The 21,504-nt window shown below is 33.7% G+C and overlaps 1 protein-coding gene across 15 annotated transcripts in view; it reads right to left on the bottom strand.

Moving 5' to 3' along the window:
* Positions 1–21,504, bottom strand: part of SNAP91 (synaptosome associated protein 91) — a 150,951-nt gene that overhangs the window by 79,413 nt on the left and 50,034 nt on the right. For all 15 annotated transcript variants that reach the window (XM_078155259.1, XM_078155260.1, XM_078155253.1 and 12 more), the window contains 4 exons: positions 17,782–17,875; positions 14,474–14,585; positions 4,008–4,114; positions 1,708–1,749 (listed from right to left, as the gene is read on the bottom strand). In XM_078155259.1, the coding sequence (XP_078011385.1) occupies positions 1,708–1,749; positions 4,008–4,114; positions 14,474–14,585; positions 17,782–17,875 (355 nt within the window). The remainder of the gene's footprint in view (positions 1–1,707; positions 1,750–4,007; positions 4,115–14,473; positions 14,586–17,781; positions 17,876–21,504) is intronic.

Raw genomic sequence — 21,504 nt, 5'->3', positions numbered from 1 at the left:
ACTGGAAGCAAATATAAAAATCTGTAAGATGTGAATTATTTTAGATAACAATGCAATAACATTTTAAATTTTAGATCTAATTCTCAGGATGGAAAGTGCTATCCACAGCCAGAGAAAGAACTATAGAGTTTAAATGAACATCAAAGCACACTATTTTCTCTTTTTCTTCTTTGTTTCTTTTTTCTTGTGGTTTTTCCCTTTGGTTCTAATTCATCTTTACAAAATGACTAATATGGAAATATGTTTAATGTGATTTCACATGTACAGCCTATATTAGATTGCATGCAGTCTTGGGGAAGGGGAAGAGGAAGGAGGGGGAAAAAATTTAGAACTCAAAATCTTATAGAAGTGAATGTTGAAAACTAAAAATAAACAAACAAATAATTAAAAATTTTAGGTCTAATTTCTGAAACTTAATGTTTAATTTAACTCTTAAGATTTCATTTTTCCAAGTTGTTCTACCTTGAATTTTAAAATATTGCTTAAGGATATCATTTAAAATAAAGCTGAGGACCAAGATGTCAGATAAAAATATTCCATTTTTTTAACTTAAAATTACATGTTAATATAGTATGTTATACGCCAACGCATATTATGTAATATTATAAAAATGTAAAATTGGGCCAATTTCCAACTGCTACAATGCCTTCTTGGTTTAAAATGAAATTTTCTGTCAAAAGCACTACTATAAGATGAAAAAATCGCTATTAGATAATTTTTATAAGTGCTACTTAAGACTTCAGTTTAATTCCAATGTGACCAAAAATGTTGTTGGATTTAACCAGAAGAGATGAGACAGTAATTGAACATAAAAGACTTAAAATTTCAGCAGTTCTGCATTTGATAAAATGCCATGTTTGAGACACATCTTCTGAGGAAAATTATTAGTATTAATTAAATTAAATTAATTAAATATTAGAATTAATGAATTCAATTCTCCTAAGAAAGTTGTAATTCTGTACTCCAGACACATAAATGGGAAAAAAAGTACTTCCTTCTCTCTGAATCCTATCTATCTGAACACGAAAAAACCAGGTAGCACCCAGGAAAATCTTTCAGCTGTCAACACAGTTATACCTCAGGCCATGCAGTGCCTGTGAAAAACATTACATACACTGAAATTCCTACTGGTATGGGGAAAGCAGGAAGTAATATGGTAGATTTGTGACAGGAATGTTTTTACTGGGCTTGGCCCTCTTAATCATAGCCTATCTGTCAAAATGAAAAGTGTGAGGTGTAGAAGCACAAGCAGGGAATATGTTCTTATTTTTACATATATGTCATATGGAGAGGTGTTACTGCTAACAAGAACATTTTATATAAGCATTCCTACTTAACAGTTTTGTTTGATTCAAGTTTTGGCAACCAAAACTGACATATAAATCAATAAACAAATTTAGTGGTCATCTATGGAAGGAAAAAGAAAGCATGCGACAGGTCCTCCTACAAATATAATCACATACACAGTAAAATTAAGGTGAGTTTGAATCATCTCCAACAGAGCGGAGTAGAAAAAGTATGTGTTATTCACAAGATCAGTCTCTGTCAGGACGGTGCACCCTATCTTTAAATGTGTCCTGAACTAGACACGTATAATTGACAAGTCATGAAATTTCTCTTTAATGGCCTAGTTACCAGTGGCATGTACCAATTTGGCCTCAAAATAAAGTAATCCATATTTTATCTTTTCCCCTAGGGATTGCTTACCTGTGTAAGATCTGGAATATCACCTTTATCAATACCAACTTGCTGTGAATAAAAAACAAGTAATTTAGTGGAAAGTTTTTATTCATCCTTTCATAATTTAAACTGCATCCATAAACAATGAAAAATCTATTTTTGCCTATTGTTTGCCTATTGTTAAAGTATTATAGTATAGGTCAATTTCACTTGGATCACATTCATTTTCTTGCAAATAATAAGTTAAAAAATGATTGTTTCTATATCTGGGTATACATCATATACACATTTTAGTAGAACCCAAGAAAAATGTTACAGAGTTCTGTTAAGTAACACAAACTTCTAAAACTTCCTGATTGGTCAATTAATAATAATGATTACCATCACAAGTAGGATAACAAAAACAATAATAAAACTGACAATTATATGGTACTCCTTCACAAACATTTTATATGTGCCTCACAGCAGTACTGTGAGAAAGGTACCATTATTACCTACATTTTTTTTATAGAAAAGGGAACTGAGGCTCAAAGAGGGAGCATGGCTTGTGCTAGACTTGGAGTCAGGAAGACCTGTGTTCAAAACTCCTCTCTTACACTAGCTGTGTGACCTTGGGTAAAACATTTAACCTCTCTGGGCCTCAGTTTCCTCATCTATAAAATGAAGGTGCTGGACTGGTAGGTCTCTAAGGTCCCCTTCCATCTCTAGGCCTCTGTTCTTGTGATCTATCATCCCTGGTCAAGTGATTCGTCTTGGGTCAGAGAGCAAGTAAGCATCAGAGGTAGGACTTAGAACCTGGGTCTTCCTGATGACGAGTCCAATACTATATCCACTATGGCTATTAGGACACACAGCAGTTATTTTAATTGACTTGATTGCTATAGGAAGTCATATTGAAGAGATTTCGTCTTCTAATAAAAATCAACAGTACCTTAGCAACTAAGAGACCTCAGAGTGGCCTGGGGCTACTACTGAGAGGTTAAGTGACTTGTCTGGGATCACACAGCCACTAAATGTCAGAAGTAGGATTTGAACCAAGGGTGGCTTCAAGGCTAGCTCTTTAGCTACTATACCATGGCTGTCTCAGAGTTTGACCATTGCTTACTTAAATTATAATTGGTTAGTTTTCTAAAGGGTCTTTTTATTTTGTTTTTAAAGTGTCTAGAATGGGGTATGATAGTGCTGCTGTATTTTAGCCTAGGCAAATCATATCCTTGAGTAGTGTGCTCAATTCTATATGCTATGCTTTAGGAGCCCTAAACATCTAGCTACCTACCTATATCCTATATCCAAGTACCAGACTTTGCATTTACTAAATCATATAGTTTCAGTCCACTGTTAAAGATTATTTTACGTCCCAATTCTCCCAACCAAGTTTTAGTCATGTCTCTCAACTTTGTGTCATCCCCAAGTTACTAATAAAATGTTGTCATTAATAGTACATATAAGATCTTTAATTTCCCATCACTTATTAAAAAATTTTATCACAAATATACAACTTAAAAATGATACTCTCAAGGTTGGAAAAATATATATATATATATATATATATATACTTCTGAAACACTGTCTTATTATCATCTGTATTCCTATGCACACATGTTAATCTAAAAAAAATGACTCAATTATCTGGGTGATATTTATATAGTGAATGTACTGATACTGTACATACAACTAGGTCTCAAATATCAATATAAGCTACTATAAAGATTTTCAAAATGAAAATATAAATTACCTAAAGAAGAAGAAGAAAATCATCATGTAATCATACAAGTAAAGTAAACTCTTATTTAGAAACTATAAAAGAAAAAACCCTCAAGGATAACGGATATACATTTTTTACAAGTTAGAAAACCATATGCTTTTAAAATATTTTTCACTCCACTATTATATTTAAGTAAATGGCAAAGTGATGATAGCTCCATTTTGTAAATAGGTTATTTCCATTAACAGATTGACGAACTACCTCATACGAAGACATTACAAGAAAGTATATGTACACAATATGGGAAGAAATAAAAATTAGATCTGGCCACAGAGGAAATGAGCTGCTTCTCACAGTAAAGAGGTTCCCATTACTGTAACTATTAGGATATAACTATTAAAAATAGCAATCTGGTGACTTTGTCAAAAATGCCACAGAGAAGCTATAGCTTCTGCTTTGGGCGGGAAGTTGGTCAAGATGACTTATTTCCTTACAATTCTAAGATTCTATGATTCTATTACTGATTTTTTTTTTGCTTGTTTTTAAGGTCTATTACATATTCTGCTCCCTTATATATGCTGCCACTTTGACTCCATTCATAATAAAATTTAACCTTACTCACCTCTGCAACTTTTAGAAATTCTGAGACTCGTGTCATTCTTGTTAGAAACCGTTTGTAAATTTCTAGGGCATCTTTGCATTGCCCCTTCTTCATTTCAAAAAATTTTTCTAGGAATAATAGATAAAATAATTAGTAATCTGGAAAATTAAAGTAATATAATTTAACTCCACTTTATGGTTGTGTTAACTAAAGTTAAGCCTGATGTTAATGGTAGCATGAAACATATTTAGATGGCCTTTTCTCTCTAGGTTTAGCATGACATTATTCTTATTGGGCTACGCCAAACTTTATATTCCTCTTTGTTACTTGCTCTCACTTAACCAAGTTCAATAAATTCCAATTATGCAAGTAAGGACCAACATTAAGAAAACTATTCAGATAACAATTTTAAAAAGATTTTTTTAAAGTCACAGTTAAATGAATAGATGCAGAAAAAACTTGAGAAAATAAATAATTTATGTGAAAAATACTAAAAAGCATTTGCTTCCTAAAAATGAACCAAAGGACCTTTCTTCAACATAATCAAAAGCATTCCTCTAAAACCAAGAGCTAATCATTGCTTGTAATGGAGAAATACAGGAAACTACAGCAGAAAGACGCCATTTCTCCCAAGTAATGTTTGACAGAGCATGAGAAATGCTATTGATAACAATGTGAAATGAAAAAGAAGGTACAATAATATGGATAGGAAGTACAAAAGCCAAAATTATCTCTATCAAAAGAAAATAATAATAGTAATAATAGCAGCTGGCATTTACATACCACTGTAAGGTGTAAAAAGTACAAAAGAAGTGGATTTGACGTCACATCACAACAAAAATGTAAGGTGGGTGCTACTGTCATTTTACAGATGAGGAAACTGAGGCAACAAGGTCAAGTGATTTGCCCAAGGTCACATATTTACTAAGGGTATAAGACCAGATGAACTTGGGTCTTACTGACTCCAAGTCTAGAACTCTATCCACTATGCAATACTGCCCACAATATGAAAGTAAATCAGAAACCCCTAGAGAACAACAATAATAACAAATTACTGAAACAATTAAAAACTTCAATAAAATACACTGTAGGAGACAAAGTAAATCTATAAACTATCAGTATTTCTGTATTTTTCAAACAAAATTCTGGAGAAGTTATTAAGGAAGTTCCATTGAAAATATTAATAACATGAATTAAATATTTAACTTACCAAAATCCCTAGGACACAAAAAGCTAAGTACAATGCCCATCAACTGAGGAATGACTAAACAAACTGTGGTACACGAATTCAATGAAATATTGTTTTATAGAGAGAAATGAGGAATATGAACTTCAGAGAAGCAAGCTAAGACTATGAATTGATACACAGAAGTAAGCAGAACCTGGAAAACTATACATAATACATTATATATATATATATGTGTGTGTGTATATATATGTATACACATACACATATATAAAAACTATAACAAAGCAAAAAACAAAAAAGGAAAAAGAAAGGAAAATTTAACACCATGTTATTATGTTATTATGACTAAGCTTGACTCCGGAGAAGAGTTGAGAAAATTCTTCTTCCCCAGGTAGGGAGCTATAGGTATAGATTATTATATGTATATAGACTAAAATATACAAATCATACGTATACAAATTAAAACAACTCTGAGGTATCACCTTTTGCTACTAAACTTAAATGATGAGTTGGTTGATTTTGGTGAACCACTCCCCCACCCCACCCCAACCTTTTTAAAAACTTGTTACAAAGGACAGCTCACTGGGTAGAGGAGTGATTGATATAGAAATGAAGGTGACATAAAAATAAGTTATCACTAAAATTATATTTTTAAAATCTACCTACAAATTAAAATCTATTTGCAAATAAATTTTTCACAGAAATAAAGATCTATACCATTGGTTAAAGTATTTGCTATTCAAGATGATCTGTGCCAATAGAAATCTACTAAGTTTAGCATGCCAAGTTACCAAGGCAATGCTTTAAAGAACACAAAATATTTTAAATGCATGTAGATTTAGAAAGGATCAACAATACAAGGGGAAAACAGAAGAAAATAAGAAAGAAATGGGTTTAGCATTATCAGAGTACAAATTATATTATAAAGCAGTAATTAGTAACAAAAAAAAAAAAGAAAAAGAAAAGCAGAACTTTGGCCCAGATTAGAGAAGGAAAAGGTAGAAGTAAAAGTATACAGTATAGTAGCACAGAGCACGCAGAATATAGTAGAATACTGTTTGATGTAACCCAAAGCAAAAACTACCGGAGAAGGGAGTGTTAATTCAACAAGAAATACTAGAAAAACTAAATGGCAGCTTTACAGTTAATGCTTTTAGATCAGTATCTTATTTAAGTTATCTAAATAGAGTAACAGAAAAATAATCACAGAATGGAAGTTTGTATCTTGCACAATTTGTGAAAAAAGAAGAATTCATAATTTGGGTAGAAAAGAATATAAAAACAAAACAGATGCATTTCAATTAAAATTTTAAAAGCTTTGCACAATATGTGCAGGCAAAATTAAAAGAAAGGACATTTATTGGGAAAAATATTTGCATTAAAACATCTCCCCCAAAATGCTGGCATCCAAAATCTAGGGTAATTTTCAAACTTTTAAGATCAAGAACTTTTTAATAATAATAATAATAATAATAATAATAATAATAATAATAATAATAATAATAATAATAATAGATAACCTTTATATAGTGGTTATTATTATTATATTATTATTATTATTATTATTATATTATTATTATTATTATTATTATTATTATGTGCCAGGCACTATGCTAAGCATTTTACAATTATCTCATTTGATCCTCAGAACAATCCAGGAGGTAGGGGCTGTTATTATTCCAATTTTAAGGATGAGGAAATTGAGGCAAACAGGTTAAATGACTTGCCCAAGATCACATAGCTAGTAAGTGCCTGAAGCCAAACTTGAACTCAGGTTTTCCTGATTCCAGGCATGACATTCAATTCACTGAGCCATGTAGCTGCCCCCAGTAGACAAAAAGATAAAACATATAATTTTTTTAAAATTAGAAATTGTCAAAAACCATCTGAAAAGATCAGTTAACATTACTAACAAAAAATGCATATTAAAATAATCCTGGGGTACCATTTCTTTGCCAAATTAGCAAAGATAAGAAAAGATAGGAAAATTCAATGTTGGAGTGGCTCTAAGAATATAGGTACACTAATCATACTAATTCACTCAATTTTGGAGTTATGCATTGATTCAATCTTTCAAATATGCACTCCCCTTCAAACCCCACTTTTAATAAACCATTAATATGCTTAAACAAAGATAGCACTACTGAGCATATATCCTAAAGAGGTTAGCGACAACAAAATAAGACCATATATACAAAGATATTCATAGGAGCAGTATTTGTAATAGGAGGTCAGAAACAACATATACGCCCAATGTCTGTAGCATTACTAAACAATGCTATATAAATAAAATGTAATATTTATTGTGTCATGAGAAATTATTACTATTGTCAAATATTTCTGCAGCATTCAACCCTATTGATCACCTTCTCTTTCTAGATATTCTTTCCCTCTTTATTTTTATGGCCCTGGTCTCTCTTGTATCTCTTACCTGGTACAGCACTCTTTCTTAGTCTTCTTTACTGGATTTTCACCAATGCCAAGCCTACTAACTGTGAGTAACTTGGGTAACTCCAAGCTCCTGTTCTGAAACCACTGAATCTCCACGTTATCTCACCTGGTGATCTCATTGGCTCCCAATGGGTTTAGTTATCATCTTTATGGATATGGGTCCCAATTATATCAATCCAGCCCTAGATTCTCTCTTGAGTTCCAGTCCTATATCACATGTTGCTTAATGGACAATTTAAATGAGATATCCTATAGATGTCTCAAACTCAACACGCCCAAAACAAAATCTTTCCTCCAAAATCCACCCCATTTCCAAACTTTCATATTAATGTCAAGGGCATCTTCTGGTTACACAGATTTGCAACCTCAGTACTATCCTCAATTCTTCATTCTCAGGTACTAAAATGCATGTTATTAACAACTGGTAAGCTTAAAAAAAAGTAAAGTGGGATATGTTATCAGTTACAACCACTCTATTAGACAGTTTTCATAGAATCATAGTTAGAAGGAACCTTTGAGGTCATCTAGTTCAACTCCATTTTACAGAAGGAATAGTTCAGGTGTTTATATACTATTATTCTTTATAAAAGTAGAAATGTGTTTTCTGCTTCTTAATACTTTCATAATGAAAAACTGTATTCTATTAAGGGTTTCTTTAGTTACGTAAGTACATTAGGTTACTGTCTTAATGAATCTATTTACAGTGACCACCAAGCACTATATAAAAAGGAGAGCTGAGAGCCGACTATCCTTTAAGTATTATTTTAATACATTTGTACATGATGGCTTATTTGCTTCTTTTTTGTTTCATTCAAACTAGTGCAAGATCTTCCTATATTCTACTAGCACAATATATTACTAATTAAAAATCTGGTGTTTTAACTTCCCTAAGAATTACATGTAGGCAAATGAATTAGTTATTCAGGTCCTTTGTCTGCTATGTAATCAAATGGATTAGTTATTCAGGACCTTCGTCTTGCAATAAGAGCCTTTTGGCAATTTAACTGTTAATTTATGCCTCCAATAGAAGGCAAGCAGGGGAAACAAAATAATTTTGAACATAAACTTACAGACCTACAAAGATAAGCATGGTCAGCAGAAAATACAAGCTAAAATGAGTTTTAGAGATGCTGGGTTTCTTTTATCTCTTCTTTACAATTACATAAATAAAATGATATAATAGACTGTAAAGATTTTTTCTTTTTTCCTTTTTTTAAAAAAGTTTTAATTTATGTTTTTGACATTATCATGGTTTGCCAGTATCCCTTCCCCTTCCAGAGAGACAGCCTATGTAACAAATAGTATAGTTTAAATTTAAAAAAAGGGAGAAAAAAAAATCAGCACAACTGATCAAAAGTGTAAAATCATGAACAATGTGTAATACCTATGGACCTCCTACCTCCATGAAGTGGTAGATTGGGGGTGTCCTCTTATGTTTCTTCATTCCACTCATTCTTGATCTTTAATATTTTGTTCTAATCACTTTGGATTTTTTTTTTTTGGTTGGTTAGGCAATGGGGTTAAGTGACTTGCCCAGGGTCACACAACTAGTAAGTGTTATGTGTCTGAGGCCGGATTTGACCTCAAGTCCTCCTGAATCCAGGGCCAATGCTCTATCCACTGTGCCACCTAGCTGCCCCCCACTTTAGACTTTTGATTTGTGTGTAAGTGTGTGTATTGTTGTTTTTTCTATTTACATTATTACAGTCATTGTATAATTTTTTTTTGGCTTTGCTCATTTTACTCTGTATAAATTCATGTAGATCTTTCCAATTGTCTGTATTCATCATTACTTATAATGAAGGAATAGTCCATTCTTCATGTACCAAATTTACTTAGCTATTCCCCAATCAATGGACATCTACTTTATTTCCAATTTTTTGTTATTATAAAAAATGCTGCCATGAACATTTTGGTGTATATGAGAACTTTCTCCTTATTGAGGACTTTTTTGGGATATAAGCCCAGTAATGAAATCTCTGGTTCAAAAGTTATGGACATTTTAGTCACTTTATTTGCATAATTTCAAATTACTATATAAAATGGTTGTACTATTTCACAGCTCCACCAACAATACACCAGTGTGCCTATAATTCCACAGGCCCTCCAACACTGACTGTTGACATTTTTGGGTCATCTTTGCCAATTTTCAGGGTGTGAGGTGAAACCTCAGAATTTATTTCATTTTCATTTATCTCGTTATTAATAATTTAGACCATTTTTCTTCTAAGAACTGTTTGTTCATATCTTTTGACCATGTATCTATTAAGGAATAGCTGTTAGTCTCATACATACATTTTAAAATTATTTACATGTGCTGGATACCAAACCCTTATCAGAGAAATTCTATTTTTTCCCATTTTATTGCTCCCCTCTTATCGTAGGTGAATTCATTTTGTCTGTGCATAAATTTTCCAGTTTCATGTAATCAGTTATTTATTTTAGTTTTGTAATTGTCCCTCCCTTTGTTTAAGACTATATCTCCCAACCATAGCATGAGAGGTATATGATCTGTTTCTCTTCCTTTTTAATATTATTATCTTTAATATGAAGATCACATATTCATTTAGAATACATTGTAGAATATGATATGAGGTGATGATCTAACCCTAATTTCTGCCAGACTTCTTTCTAGTTTTCCCAGCAGTTTTTCTTAAGTAGGGAGCTTTTTGCCAAGTCATTTGTTTTCCACTAAGTTCCACTGTTTCTGATTCTCCCTTGTCTAGTCTATTTATCTCTTGTCTATTCCATTTATCTATTTAAAAAAACCCCAAGTATCAGATGGTATTGTTGACTTTATAATATGTGGCCTGGAAGTGCTATTACTCCTTCATCTCTACCTCTTATTATTTCTCTTAATACTCTAGATCTTGTTTTCCAAATAAATTTTGTTATTATTTTATAAAATTCTATAAAGCATACCCTTGGTAATTTGTTTGGTATAATATTAAGCTGATATTATTTGGTATAACATAAATGAGCTTTGGTAATGCTGTAATTTTTACCATATTGGCATGACCCAGCTATGAGCATTTAATACTGTTGTTTAAATTTTTCTTTATTTCTTTAAGGAGCACTTAGTAATTAAACTGATACAAGTCTTGTGTGCTTTAGTAAACTGATCCAGAGATATTTTATGAATTTTGTAGCTCTTTGGAATAGGATTTTCTTTTCTATTTTTGCTTCTTGGGTTTTGTTATTGTTACATAGAAATACTTTTTATTTCTGAGGGTTTACTGAAGTTATTGTCTCAATTAGTATCTTCACTGATTCCCCTAGGAAATTTCAAGTATACCATCAAATCAGCAAATAGAGATAGTTTTATTTCTTTAACTATTGATACACCTTTCTTCTTATTGTCTTATTGCTGCTGCAAGCATTTCCAGAACTATATCAAGTAACAATGGGGACAGTGGGCATCCTTATTGGAAAAGATTTTAGTGTATCTCTAGTTTTACATAGATGCTTATTATATTTTTTAAAATTTCCCTTTATATCTTTATACTTTGTAAGGATTTTAGCATAAATGTACATTGTACTTTGTCAAAGGCTTTTTCTGCATCTATTTAAGGTGACTGTCTTCCTAATATTGAATCACCGTCTTATACTAGAAATGTGTGGCCCACAACTCTCTTGGATGCAGCTCAGTCCAGACGAAAGTGTAACTGGTAAATATTTAATAAAGTAAATAAACTATTAGAAAAAGAAATAAACATGTGGTTTTCTAAGTCAATATGCAGCCCACAATGGACCCTTATATGTGGCTTAGTGGCCCCCTGTTTCTATTTCAGTCAACACCATTACTTCATACCATTCTACATAAATCCAATTTGGTTGTAAAGAATTGTTTATTGTATAAATCACTGGAGTCTATTTGACAGGATTTTAAAAAAGAATTAATATTCATATATATTGGCAGAGGTAGGGAACCTGCAGCCTCAACGCCACATGTGGCCCTGTAGGTCCTCAAGTGTGGCCCTCTGACTGAATCCAAACTTCCCAGATCAAATCCCCTTAATAAAAGGATTTGTTCTGTAAAACTTGCACTCAGTCAAAAGGCTGTACCCAAGGACATGGAAGGCCACATGTGGCCTTCAGGCCACAGGTTCCACACCTCTGGTCTATTCTGTGCTTTATCTAAAATTTTTTTTCTATTTTTTTCCCCAGATAGTTCCATAATTTTCTTGGTAAAATTCTACTTTCTCATATTTGAAAAGAATGTCTTCTAAAACTTTATATATCTCTTCTGTTATAATTTAAAATTGATTCCGTCTTGTGTTTTTCTTAATTGAAATAGTGAAGTGATAAGCCCTTAATCATCAACTCTTCATATACTTGAAAACCATTAAGTTTATTTAGCTTATACATAACCTTAACTCCCCTAATTTTTCTTTGAACAACCAATTTCCTCAAAAACACACAAGCAATTCCCTTCCTCTATCTGGAGTTTTAGAAGTTTTTTTTTTAAATCACTACATTTTAAACTATTCCTAATAGTCAGAGAATTGTGGCATTAGGTCAAAAAGTCACAATAACTTCTACAATATCAGACACTAGCATTAAAGACTATTTGTGTTGCCTAGTGTATAGCCAGTACAGTACACATTCAAACCTTGAGGGAGCTTTGTTTCACGCTCCCTGAGAGGCTCAACTAGCTGGAGGTTTATCAGTGACATACAGGGTATGTGGGCCTAGGCAAGATTTCAGTTAAATCCTTTTCTGAATTTGAGATGCAAGAATCTTTCATATCCAGGGCATTCTGTGGCAAATGCTTTTAAAATAATTTTAAAATTAATTTTTATGTAACTTTTTAGATTTTAAAGCTTTGAAAACTTTACTCTGCATAATCATATTATTCACTAAGATAGAGTCAGGGCAACAGTGTATTTAAAAAGGAACAATTTCACAGAAAGATAAATTAAGATTTTCAGTGTTAATTATTATTATTATTGACTCCCACCAAGTGATTCATTCCTTCTCATTAGCCAGTAAAGGATGCATCAATTTCCATATCATTTAGGAACTTTATTACTATGATAGTGAACACATGCAGCATCAACATAATTTTTTTTAAGGCAATTGGGGTTAAGTGACTTGCCCAGGGTCACACAGCTAGTAAGCATCAAGTGTTTGGTCTGAGGCCAGATTTGAACTCAGGTCCTCCTGACGTCAGGGCCGGTGCTCTATCCACTACGTCACCTAGCTGCCCCTAACATCAACATAATTTTAAAATGTGAAAGAACAAATTGCTAACAGAGTTTGAGTGAAAATGGCCAATATTGTTTAATGCCTCTAGATGCTTGTAATATAATGATTAACATCATTAATAAATGGAAAAAGTAAGGAGCTTTTCTAGATCGGCCATCTTAGGAGCTTCTCATGAATTTAAATATGTCTTCACTCTAGAACTAAATTTGTCATTTGGGGGAAAAAAAAGGAAACAATCTGTTTTTCAAAATAGCCCACAGAATCAATATTGGAAGACTTTGGAGGCCACCAGTCCCCCTCTATAGATTCACCAAGTGGTTATGTAACCTTTTTTCTAAGTCCTCTGCAGGGCTTCTTAAACTGTTGGTCCCATAGGTGTTAGTGACTCACAGCTTAAGAGCAGAGTGAACAAAACCCCATTACCTCTCTAGGTAGTCCTTTGCAATTTGGGATAGCTTGAATTGTTGAGAAGTGTTTCCTTACAATAAACTTAAAACTACGTCTGAAACTTCCAGGCCCTGTTTTTAGTTCTGCCTTCTGAGGCCAAGGAGAACAAGTCTAATCCTTTGACCTTGCTCTCCTCCTCTTCTGCCCCTTTAGTCTTCTCTTCTCCAAGATAAACATTTATAGTTATTTCAGTGGATACTCGTATGGCATGATTTTCAATTCCTTAAGCATTGGTTACTCCCCTTTCTAGCTGATTGATGTTTCTCCTAAAGTGCTGCACCGAAAACTGAAAATAATACTCTAAAAGGAGCCTCATCAAAATGAATGTATTCAATATACATACCCATTCCTGTGGAATATTCTGATAACAAACTGAATTATTAATACAGCAAATTTTGATTAAGTCAAACCAATCTTTCCCTCTCTTCCTATAGCCTAATGTTCCCCACCCCAAAAAAAGATACACTAAAAAGACAAACATGAGGAATTTATAAGGTTTCCAGGTCAGTCCAGGGTACTACTTTTGCGTTGTAGATACTCAAATCTTGCTCACAGATTTGGCAATGATACTGAAGGTAGATACTTTAAATGGTGGTATTATTAGAAGAAATAAAGAAGAAAGAGAAAGGAAAGGAAAAAAGTCACTTTTAGATATCTTAAATTTGAGGTAATGACAGAATATCTTAAAAAGAAATGTCTAACAAGCAGTTGGAAAAGTAGGTCTGGAATTTGGAAGAGGGGTCAAGGATTGGAGAGCAAATAAGTGGTGTCAGAGAAAACTGTTAACATTTATCATTCAACTCATGACTGAACTCTTAAATTATCAATCAAAAGTTTGCACATAAGGGCAGCTAGGTGATGCAGTGAATACAGCTCTGGCCTTGGAGTCAGGAGGACCTGAGTTCAAATCCGTCCTCAGACACTAACACTTATGACCCTGGGCAAGTCACTTAACCTCAAATGCCTCACCAAAAAAAAAAAAAAAAGAAAAAGAAAAAGAAAAATTTGCACATGGTACCAGGTTGCTAATGTTTCAGTGACAAGTACTTCCCTGCTATTGTTAGAAAATCACCAATCTGACACATGTAAAAGGAGATCAAAATTAGATTGTGGGGTATCAGGGCTGCATTTTCCAATGTTTCCTTGAATGACGGATATAGTCGAAGGAAAAGATTTCGGCAGTTTTACATACCTAATAAATTAATAACTCCATCATTATAGCAAGCAAAAAGTTTGATGAGATCTTTAAAAAGAAGCATAAATGCAGCATTTATGACACCATTTGTCAGCTCATTTGGATGAACCTATAAATAGATATAAAAAGTAAATTAACCACATATTCTAAATTTACAATTTTCTTAAAGCTTTTAAAATCTCAGTTGAGTACTTAACAACAATGCATAAATACAAGGGAATATTTTTAATTGTCCTACCAAAGTGTTTTTAAAAACTCTTCAATTTAAGGAAATTTAATAATTCTTATAAGTTGCAAGATTAATTATTCCATTAAAGGTTTCCATTTTATTGGTGACCCACATTGTAGATGCAAAGACAATAGCTAATTGTGTCCCAGTTTGCATTCCACTGCTCTGTTCATTCTATGGAATCTAAATTTACTCTTCAGCATCTTTACCTCACTCATTTGTCAGTTCCTATTGAATAGTCTGGAATGAGAAGGGATCCAGGACCCAAAGAAGATGATACCCACTCCACCACACCAAAGCAAATAAACAAAAACAAGTCATTTTTGGAGTATGTATTCATATAAATCTTCCTATAATTCCCTTACCACCATGAATTTTAAAAATCTTCCTCACTTCTATGGACCTGATTATCATCCAGCTATATGTACCTCTACTAATATAAGATCTGGACCTCACATTCAGCCAAATCCTGACTCAGATAATTGTTAGATTAGTTCTAAGTGACTAGGCAATGGATTTAGCTTGGGTATAGGTGTCTGGGTCCTTGTAAAATCTGTTTCACCAACTCCGAGGACTGGGAAGAACAGTTCCTGTCCCCTTCTACTTTGATTTGTCTTCTGCCTATCCTGCCCTTAACTGCAACAAAGGCTTTTCCCTTGTAAGAATTAATTCTTGGTTCTGTATTTTATATTTGATTTTATTCTGTAAACATATTCTGTATTCTATGTAATAAACCTAAGCCTTTTCTTTGTCTGAGTGAGTGAAGAAGCTCATGGGTTCAAAAGTTCAGTCTCTCTCTCAGAACTAGACATAAAAGTTAAAACTTTCCTACAACCACTGTCAGAGAAAAGCTTTGAGCTAAGGGAGCTGTTATCTCAACAATGCCTGCAAATCATCCCTTTCCAAGGAATCTTTGTCTTCCCCTATAACTTTAACTCCTAAGAAACAGCACAGCATTGGTGTGTTATCCTTGGGCACAAAACAAATTGACCATGTCCCATTGTTAGTCCCACCTTGACAATTAAAGGTGGTTTTATCTAATTTTCAGGTACCTATCAGTTTGTAGCTTTTGGTTCACAACCAGGATGTAGGTTGGGCCCATAAATTCACAAAAGTATTCCTTAGAGACAGAGAGGTAGTTTTCCTTCCATGTGTGTGCTATGCCCGCCCACATTGTTTTATGTAATCAATGATGATCCCTTAACCCCATGATGTTGCCAATTCCATAAAAAATGACATTGTTTCTGTTCTGTTCTATGCTTATAAAAAAGAGTTGCATCTTCAATTCTGGGTAATGATCTCAACTTTTGTTCTAAGGTCATTGAAATGATTCTACATGCCTCTACTCATCATAGGGAAATTTCAGAGGAAAAAAAAGCATCAATTCAAATTCTTCAGACCATCTAAGAAGCTTGATGATGCATTTAAATCATCTCACCAAAGTCCTTCTAAAACTCTAAGGCGGCAAAAATGCAATTGAAAGTGTTTATCCTGTTTTTTGTGTTTTAACTTTTTAAGCTACTGGAAATCCTTTTGTAAATAGAGGGGTACAAATCCTAAATCTTAAAAAAAACATTAAAAGTTACTTCAGATAGGATATGACATTCAATTGATAGAATAGCTTTTTGTGTGCCACATGTACATATATCTAGAGTAAAGTCCTAATAAGATGCTCATTAGGTTCTTGAAGGCTATATCATCAAAATGTAAGCTCTGGTAGGTCCCATGCCAAGCTGAAAAGGCTCTGTGAGTCCAGTGATGGAATGAATTTCTACTGTCCACGGATCAGCCTAACTGAATTCATAAAAGGCCATTAGCAAGTTGGCTTCGGAACAATATACTTTTTGGCCACAGCAACTTGAAGACCATTATCAAGTTCTACATACCTTACAATCTCCATTAACATAGGCAGTAACCATATTGACAAAATTATATATCTATGAAGTATTAAAGTATGTACTCTTTATAATCTGTTAAGGCTCTTTGTATAATCAGTGCATTAAGAAAATTTAGGCTTGCTCTGCAGGATTCAGAAAAGAATTTTTATCATTTTAAACTACTGCCAGGTGGATTTTCTTTCCTCTTTACTTTTAAGGCACACTATACTTTTTATTTATGATTCATTTAATGCCAAATCCTTGGTCAAAAATGCAAAAGGCAAATCGAATATTGTTCTCATAAGAAAATATCATCTGCTTTATAATGATATTTTATAGTATAGCTTCAGGATGCACTTTGGTGAAAAACATGGACTGCTGACAGCATTGACAGGAGCAGTATAGCCCCAGTTTCATATTCCTGCATTTTTTTCTTTTGTATATGACAAGTAAAATCACTACGGTAACAAATTTATTCTTCAACCAGATCTTAACATCAATTTGCAAAGAATACTTTTTTCCCCCATTAGGTCTATACATCTTCCAGACCAAATTGGCTTTTACTCATATTATTTTTTTCCTTTTATACATTTTCCTCCTCCAATTTTAAAAGCTTGATTATTTTCCCCTTCGTGAATTGCTGTTTGTTAATAGAAACTGTAATAAAAGCCTGGTAAGAATAACTGATGCTGTCTGAAAAATCTACTGAATATAAAGTAAAATTTTTAACATTATTCAAACTGCCTAAAATATTATAAAGTTTTGCAAGGATACAACCAGAGAGAAATTAAGTCTTCTCTAACATGCTATGGGGGTGGGGAGGAGAGGAGAATCACATTTAATTTTATTATACCATGTTTCTAGAATCCAAAGAAAAGCATTTCTCAAAAATTTTGGAAGCATTAAAATATTTAAAAGTTTTTTCACTATTGTAAGTGAATTAAATCAATTGCCATTATTCAACTTAAAAATACAAGAATGATTTTTTTTAAAGTAGGCTTTTGTTAAGGGTGTTTTTGTTTTTGTTCTGCACATATGATTTAATCAATATAGGGCAGTCCCTTTAACAATGAGGATCAGCAATAGCTCTGCCACCTAAGGTCTTATAGAGTGGCCCAAGATACCCCTCTATCTACTACTCCATGATGCTTCTTTTTGATAAATCAAAGTGAAAAAAATCCAAGTTTATGGATACATACATCAAATTCAAGCAATGCATCAATCTGTCCCTGCAATATTGGCATACTTTTCAGTAGCTTTTCAGGAACCATTGTTCTCATTACACCATCAGCTCTGTAAGACAAAAATGAAGACAACATGTTAGATTTTACAAGGATGTAATTAACTCAAGACTATGTACATAACATCCAAATATTTTCCACTATTACTTCACTTACCCTTGCCCATGTGAGAGATGATCTCTCAGAAGTAAAGCCTCCTCAAAGGGTCATTAGTTCTTGTTAATGGTTCTGGTATTGCTGCTTTTGAGTGGTACATGTGTACCAACACTAAGTGACGACCCCTCAGAATACAAGACCCCCTCCCCTAGCCTTCTCCCTCCCGTACTCTTAGATAATGTTAGCAGAAATTCCTGAGCCATAAGAACATCCTGTCTATCTCATCCTCTAGCTAGTTATATGACCTTGGGTAAAAGGCTGCTGAAACTGTGAGACCCTGAAAAGGGGAACATGCTAACATAATTTCTATACCTCTTTGTTCTCTCTGTTACTGGGGTAGTTTTTACACGAATAGATTGTATACCTGAGGCTCAGTCAATGAGCTGACGGGAAGGGGTTAGGGTGGGCTGCTGCGTTAGGGTCTACATAATCTTGCCTTAAACAAAGGGCACTTGCACTCTCAGGGCAGCTTAGGCAGCATGGGGGTGCACTTTCTCAGGAAAGTCAATAAAGAGATCTCTCCTTTTTGCAAACTTTTGTCAAGGCTCTGGTTTTTAACTGGGTAAAACAATGTAAACAATGTGAGATCTCTCAGGTGGACTGAGTGTAGCAATGTCTTAGACTGTTGCAAACTCCAGGTTGGTTACACTAACCTGAATAGGCCTAAGTTTCAGGTTCCTAGAAATCACATGATTTGTATTGTTACATCAGCATTAGGTAATGGCTAATTACTAAATAAGGATAAATAGCTAGGATTGGTAGTATTATAATGTAGCTTCTTGTTTCTGGGGCAGATTTTTGCGTTTTAGATTGTAAGGCTGAAATTCCTATACAATGGGAATTCAAAGCCAATGGTGGGTGGGTATCTCTGCGTTAGGGCTATATAACCTTTGTCCTGGCCTTTGTGCCTTGCCTCGCTTCCCTCGGACTGCCGGACAAAGCAGACACCCGCTTCTCGCAAGAACGTAATAAATCTTTCACTTTATACCTAGAAAATCTCTGAGTGTTATTTTTGGGCAGCTGTACCACACACCCACATACAAGGTATAGAGAACTATGATATCTTAACTTGTAATTAAGTACTCTTTCCATGAGACATAAGTTGGATCTTTGTACAGTAAAAGAATGGAACTAATGTTGACCTTAATCACCTTTTGTTATTATCCAGTTGTTTTCAGTCATATCTTTTTGTGACTTCATTTGGGGCAAAGATACTGGAGCAGTTTGCCATTTCCTTCTCCAGCTCACTTTACAGATGAGGAAATAGAGGCAAAGTGGGTTAAGTGTCTTGCCCAGGGTCAAACAGCTAGTAAGTCAGCATCTGAGGCCAGATGAACTCAGGAAGATGAGTTGCACTCCATCTATCGGGCCACCTAGCTGCCCTAATTAGTACCTAATGCTACAAAAATAAGGTAATAAGATCTCAAGTAGCATCTCCACTGAACACGAAGACAACTAAAAAGACTACATTTAACTTGATCTTTGGTGAATTTTATTTTACCTTACTTTTATGAGGGCTAGGGTAGAGGAGATAGACAAAAAAGAATTTCTAAAGCATTTAAATTTGAGAAAATAAACATAATTACTAGTTTGGGACTCTATAAAACAAGTTATATTACTTGAGTACAGTTACAAGAGTCCCATACCACGTTAATGTTAGGACATCTACCCTCTTCAATTAAAAAGTGGGAATGTCCCCTGAACTGAGAAACTGTGATCTCTAAAAGCAAGCTCTTATCTTATGGAGTACACAAGGACTAGAGCTTGAAAGCTCTAAACAGTTTTTTTGGTGATAGTAATCACAAACCTTAAACCACATAAGCTAAGCAAGCCTGACTCCTTTAGCTGCTGAGCTCTTTCTGTCTTCAAAATCTTTTATGGGGCTAAGGAAGGGATAGAATAGGGTTTGTGCTGGATTTGTGCTTAAAAAGAGATAAAGATATTTTAGAAAATATCTGTGAAAGCACTCTGAAAAGTATAAAGCAGGAGTCTATCATTATATCTCAAAAATTTACCTGGCAGATCTCTAAGCCAGTTGCCAATAATATGGCCCAAGTTTCTACAGTTTGCCAGTATCCCAAAGAAATGTTTTCTCCTCCCCATGTATACACATGGGATAGTAAAGTCAGTTCCCCATCATAACTTACTCTTTTGTCCCCTGATTATCTCAAAGCTTTGGGAAAATGAAATAAAAAGCTAAAGGCATCTCGGGTGTAGAGCAACACACAAATAGATATAAGATGCTATTGTTATGTTTTATAAGGTAGAAAACTGATTTACTCTAGCTGGAGCTGCAAAGAAGGAATGAACTATAAACAAAACCCTGAAATACTTTCCATGGCAGTTTGTATTATGGTATAAAAAAATCTTAGAATTCATTGAGTTGTACTGTTTTCCTCAGACATAGTAAAATGTTATTAGCTGCTCACTAACTTATAGTAGGGAGATTGCTTTAAGGAAGTTGCAATCTTTCTTTTTAACATTCTGTGGCTCCTTAATTTAATCAAACCAGACATTTCTAGGTTATGCAATAATTGTTACTGTGTCGTAGTTTGGGTTCAATTTGAGGGCTTCTCTCTACCTGACAAGCAAAGTATAATACTTTGACTTCTCTATTTCGTAGTGTTTTTAGAATATATCTCTGTAAGTGGGAAAGCCATTTAGCATAAAATAATATATAAAGAGTATTAGACTAAGGCCATAAACTTAAGGGCAGGAATTATGTTATCTTTTATCAGAGCATTCCCAATACCTACGCAGATTTTCATCATGGCATTCCCAGTACCTACCAAGAATATGTTGCATGAAATAATTTACCATTAAAATGTGACATGCATTAAGTTAATGAAAAAATACACTGCTTAATAGTTATAAATTACATTGTAAAATATAAGAATATCAAAGTATACTTTGAAACATATTACTCAAGCACATGACTCCTATATATATATAATATGTATATATGTATATGTGTATACACACACACACACACACACACACACACACACACACACACACACACACACTACCTCTACAACACTGAGTACATTCATCCCCTTTCTCTTCACCACAGCATGACCAACCTAGTTCAGGTCCTCAATCCCTCTTTCCTGGACTATTATGATATCCTTTTAATTGGCCTTCTTCCTTTTTAGTCTCCTCACTCTATCTTTCATTCTCCATACACCAGCCAAATTTGTAATCCCAAAAGCATCTAAGTGACCTTGTCACTTCCCTGGTCAAGAAGCTTCATACTAGTGAGGAGAACACAGTAACAGCAACATTGTGAGATGACCAAATTTGATAGACCTAGCTCTTCTCAGCAATGCAATGGTCTAAGACAATTCCAAAAAGCGCATGATGGAAAATGCTATCCACATCCAAAGACAGTACTACGGGGTCTGAATGCAGATCAAAGTATACTATTTTCTCTTTTTTTTTTTTCTCTCGAGGTTTTCTTTTGTTCTGATTCTTCTTTCACAACATGACTAATGTGGAAATATATTTAATATGAGTGTACATGTA

Source organism: Phascolarctos cinereus, unplaced genomic scaffold (assembly GCF_003287225.1).
Source record: "Phascolarctos cinereus isolate Bilbo 61053 unplaced genomic scaffold, phaCin_HiC Scaffold_5;HRSCAF=322, whole genome shotgun sequence".
Lineage (NCBI taxonomy): Eukaryota > Metazoa > Chordata > Mammalia > Diprotodontia > Phascolarctidae > Phascolarctos > Phascolarctos cinereus.
Note: the sequence above shows the minus strand (reverse complement) of the source record. Positions and strands in the feature narration are given on the sequence as shown.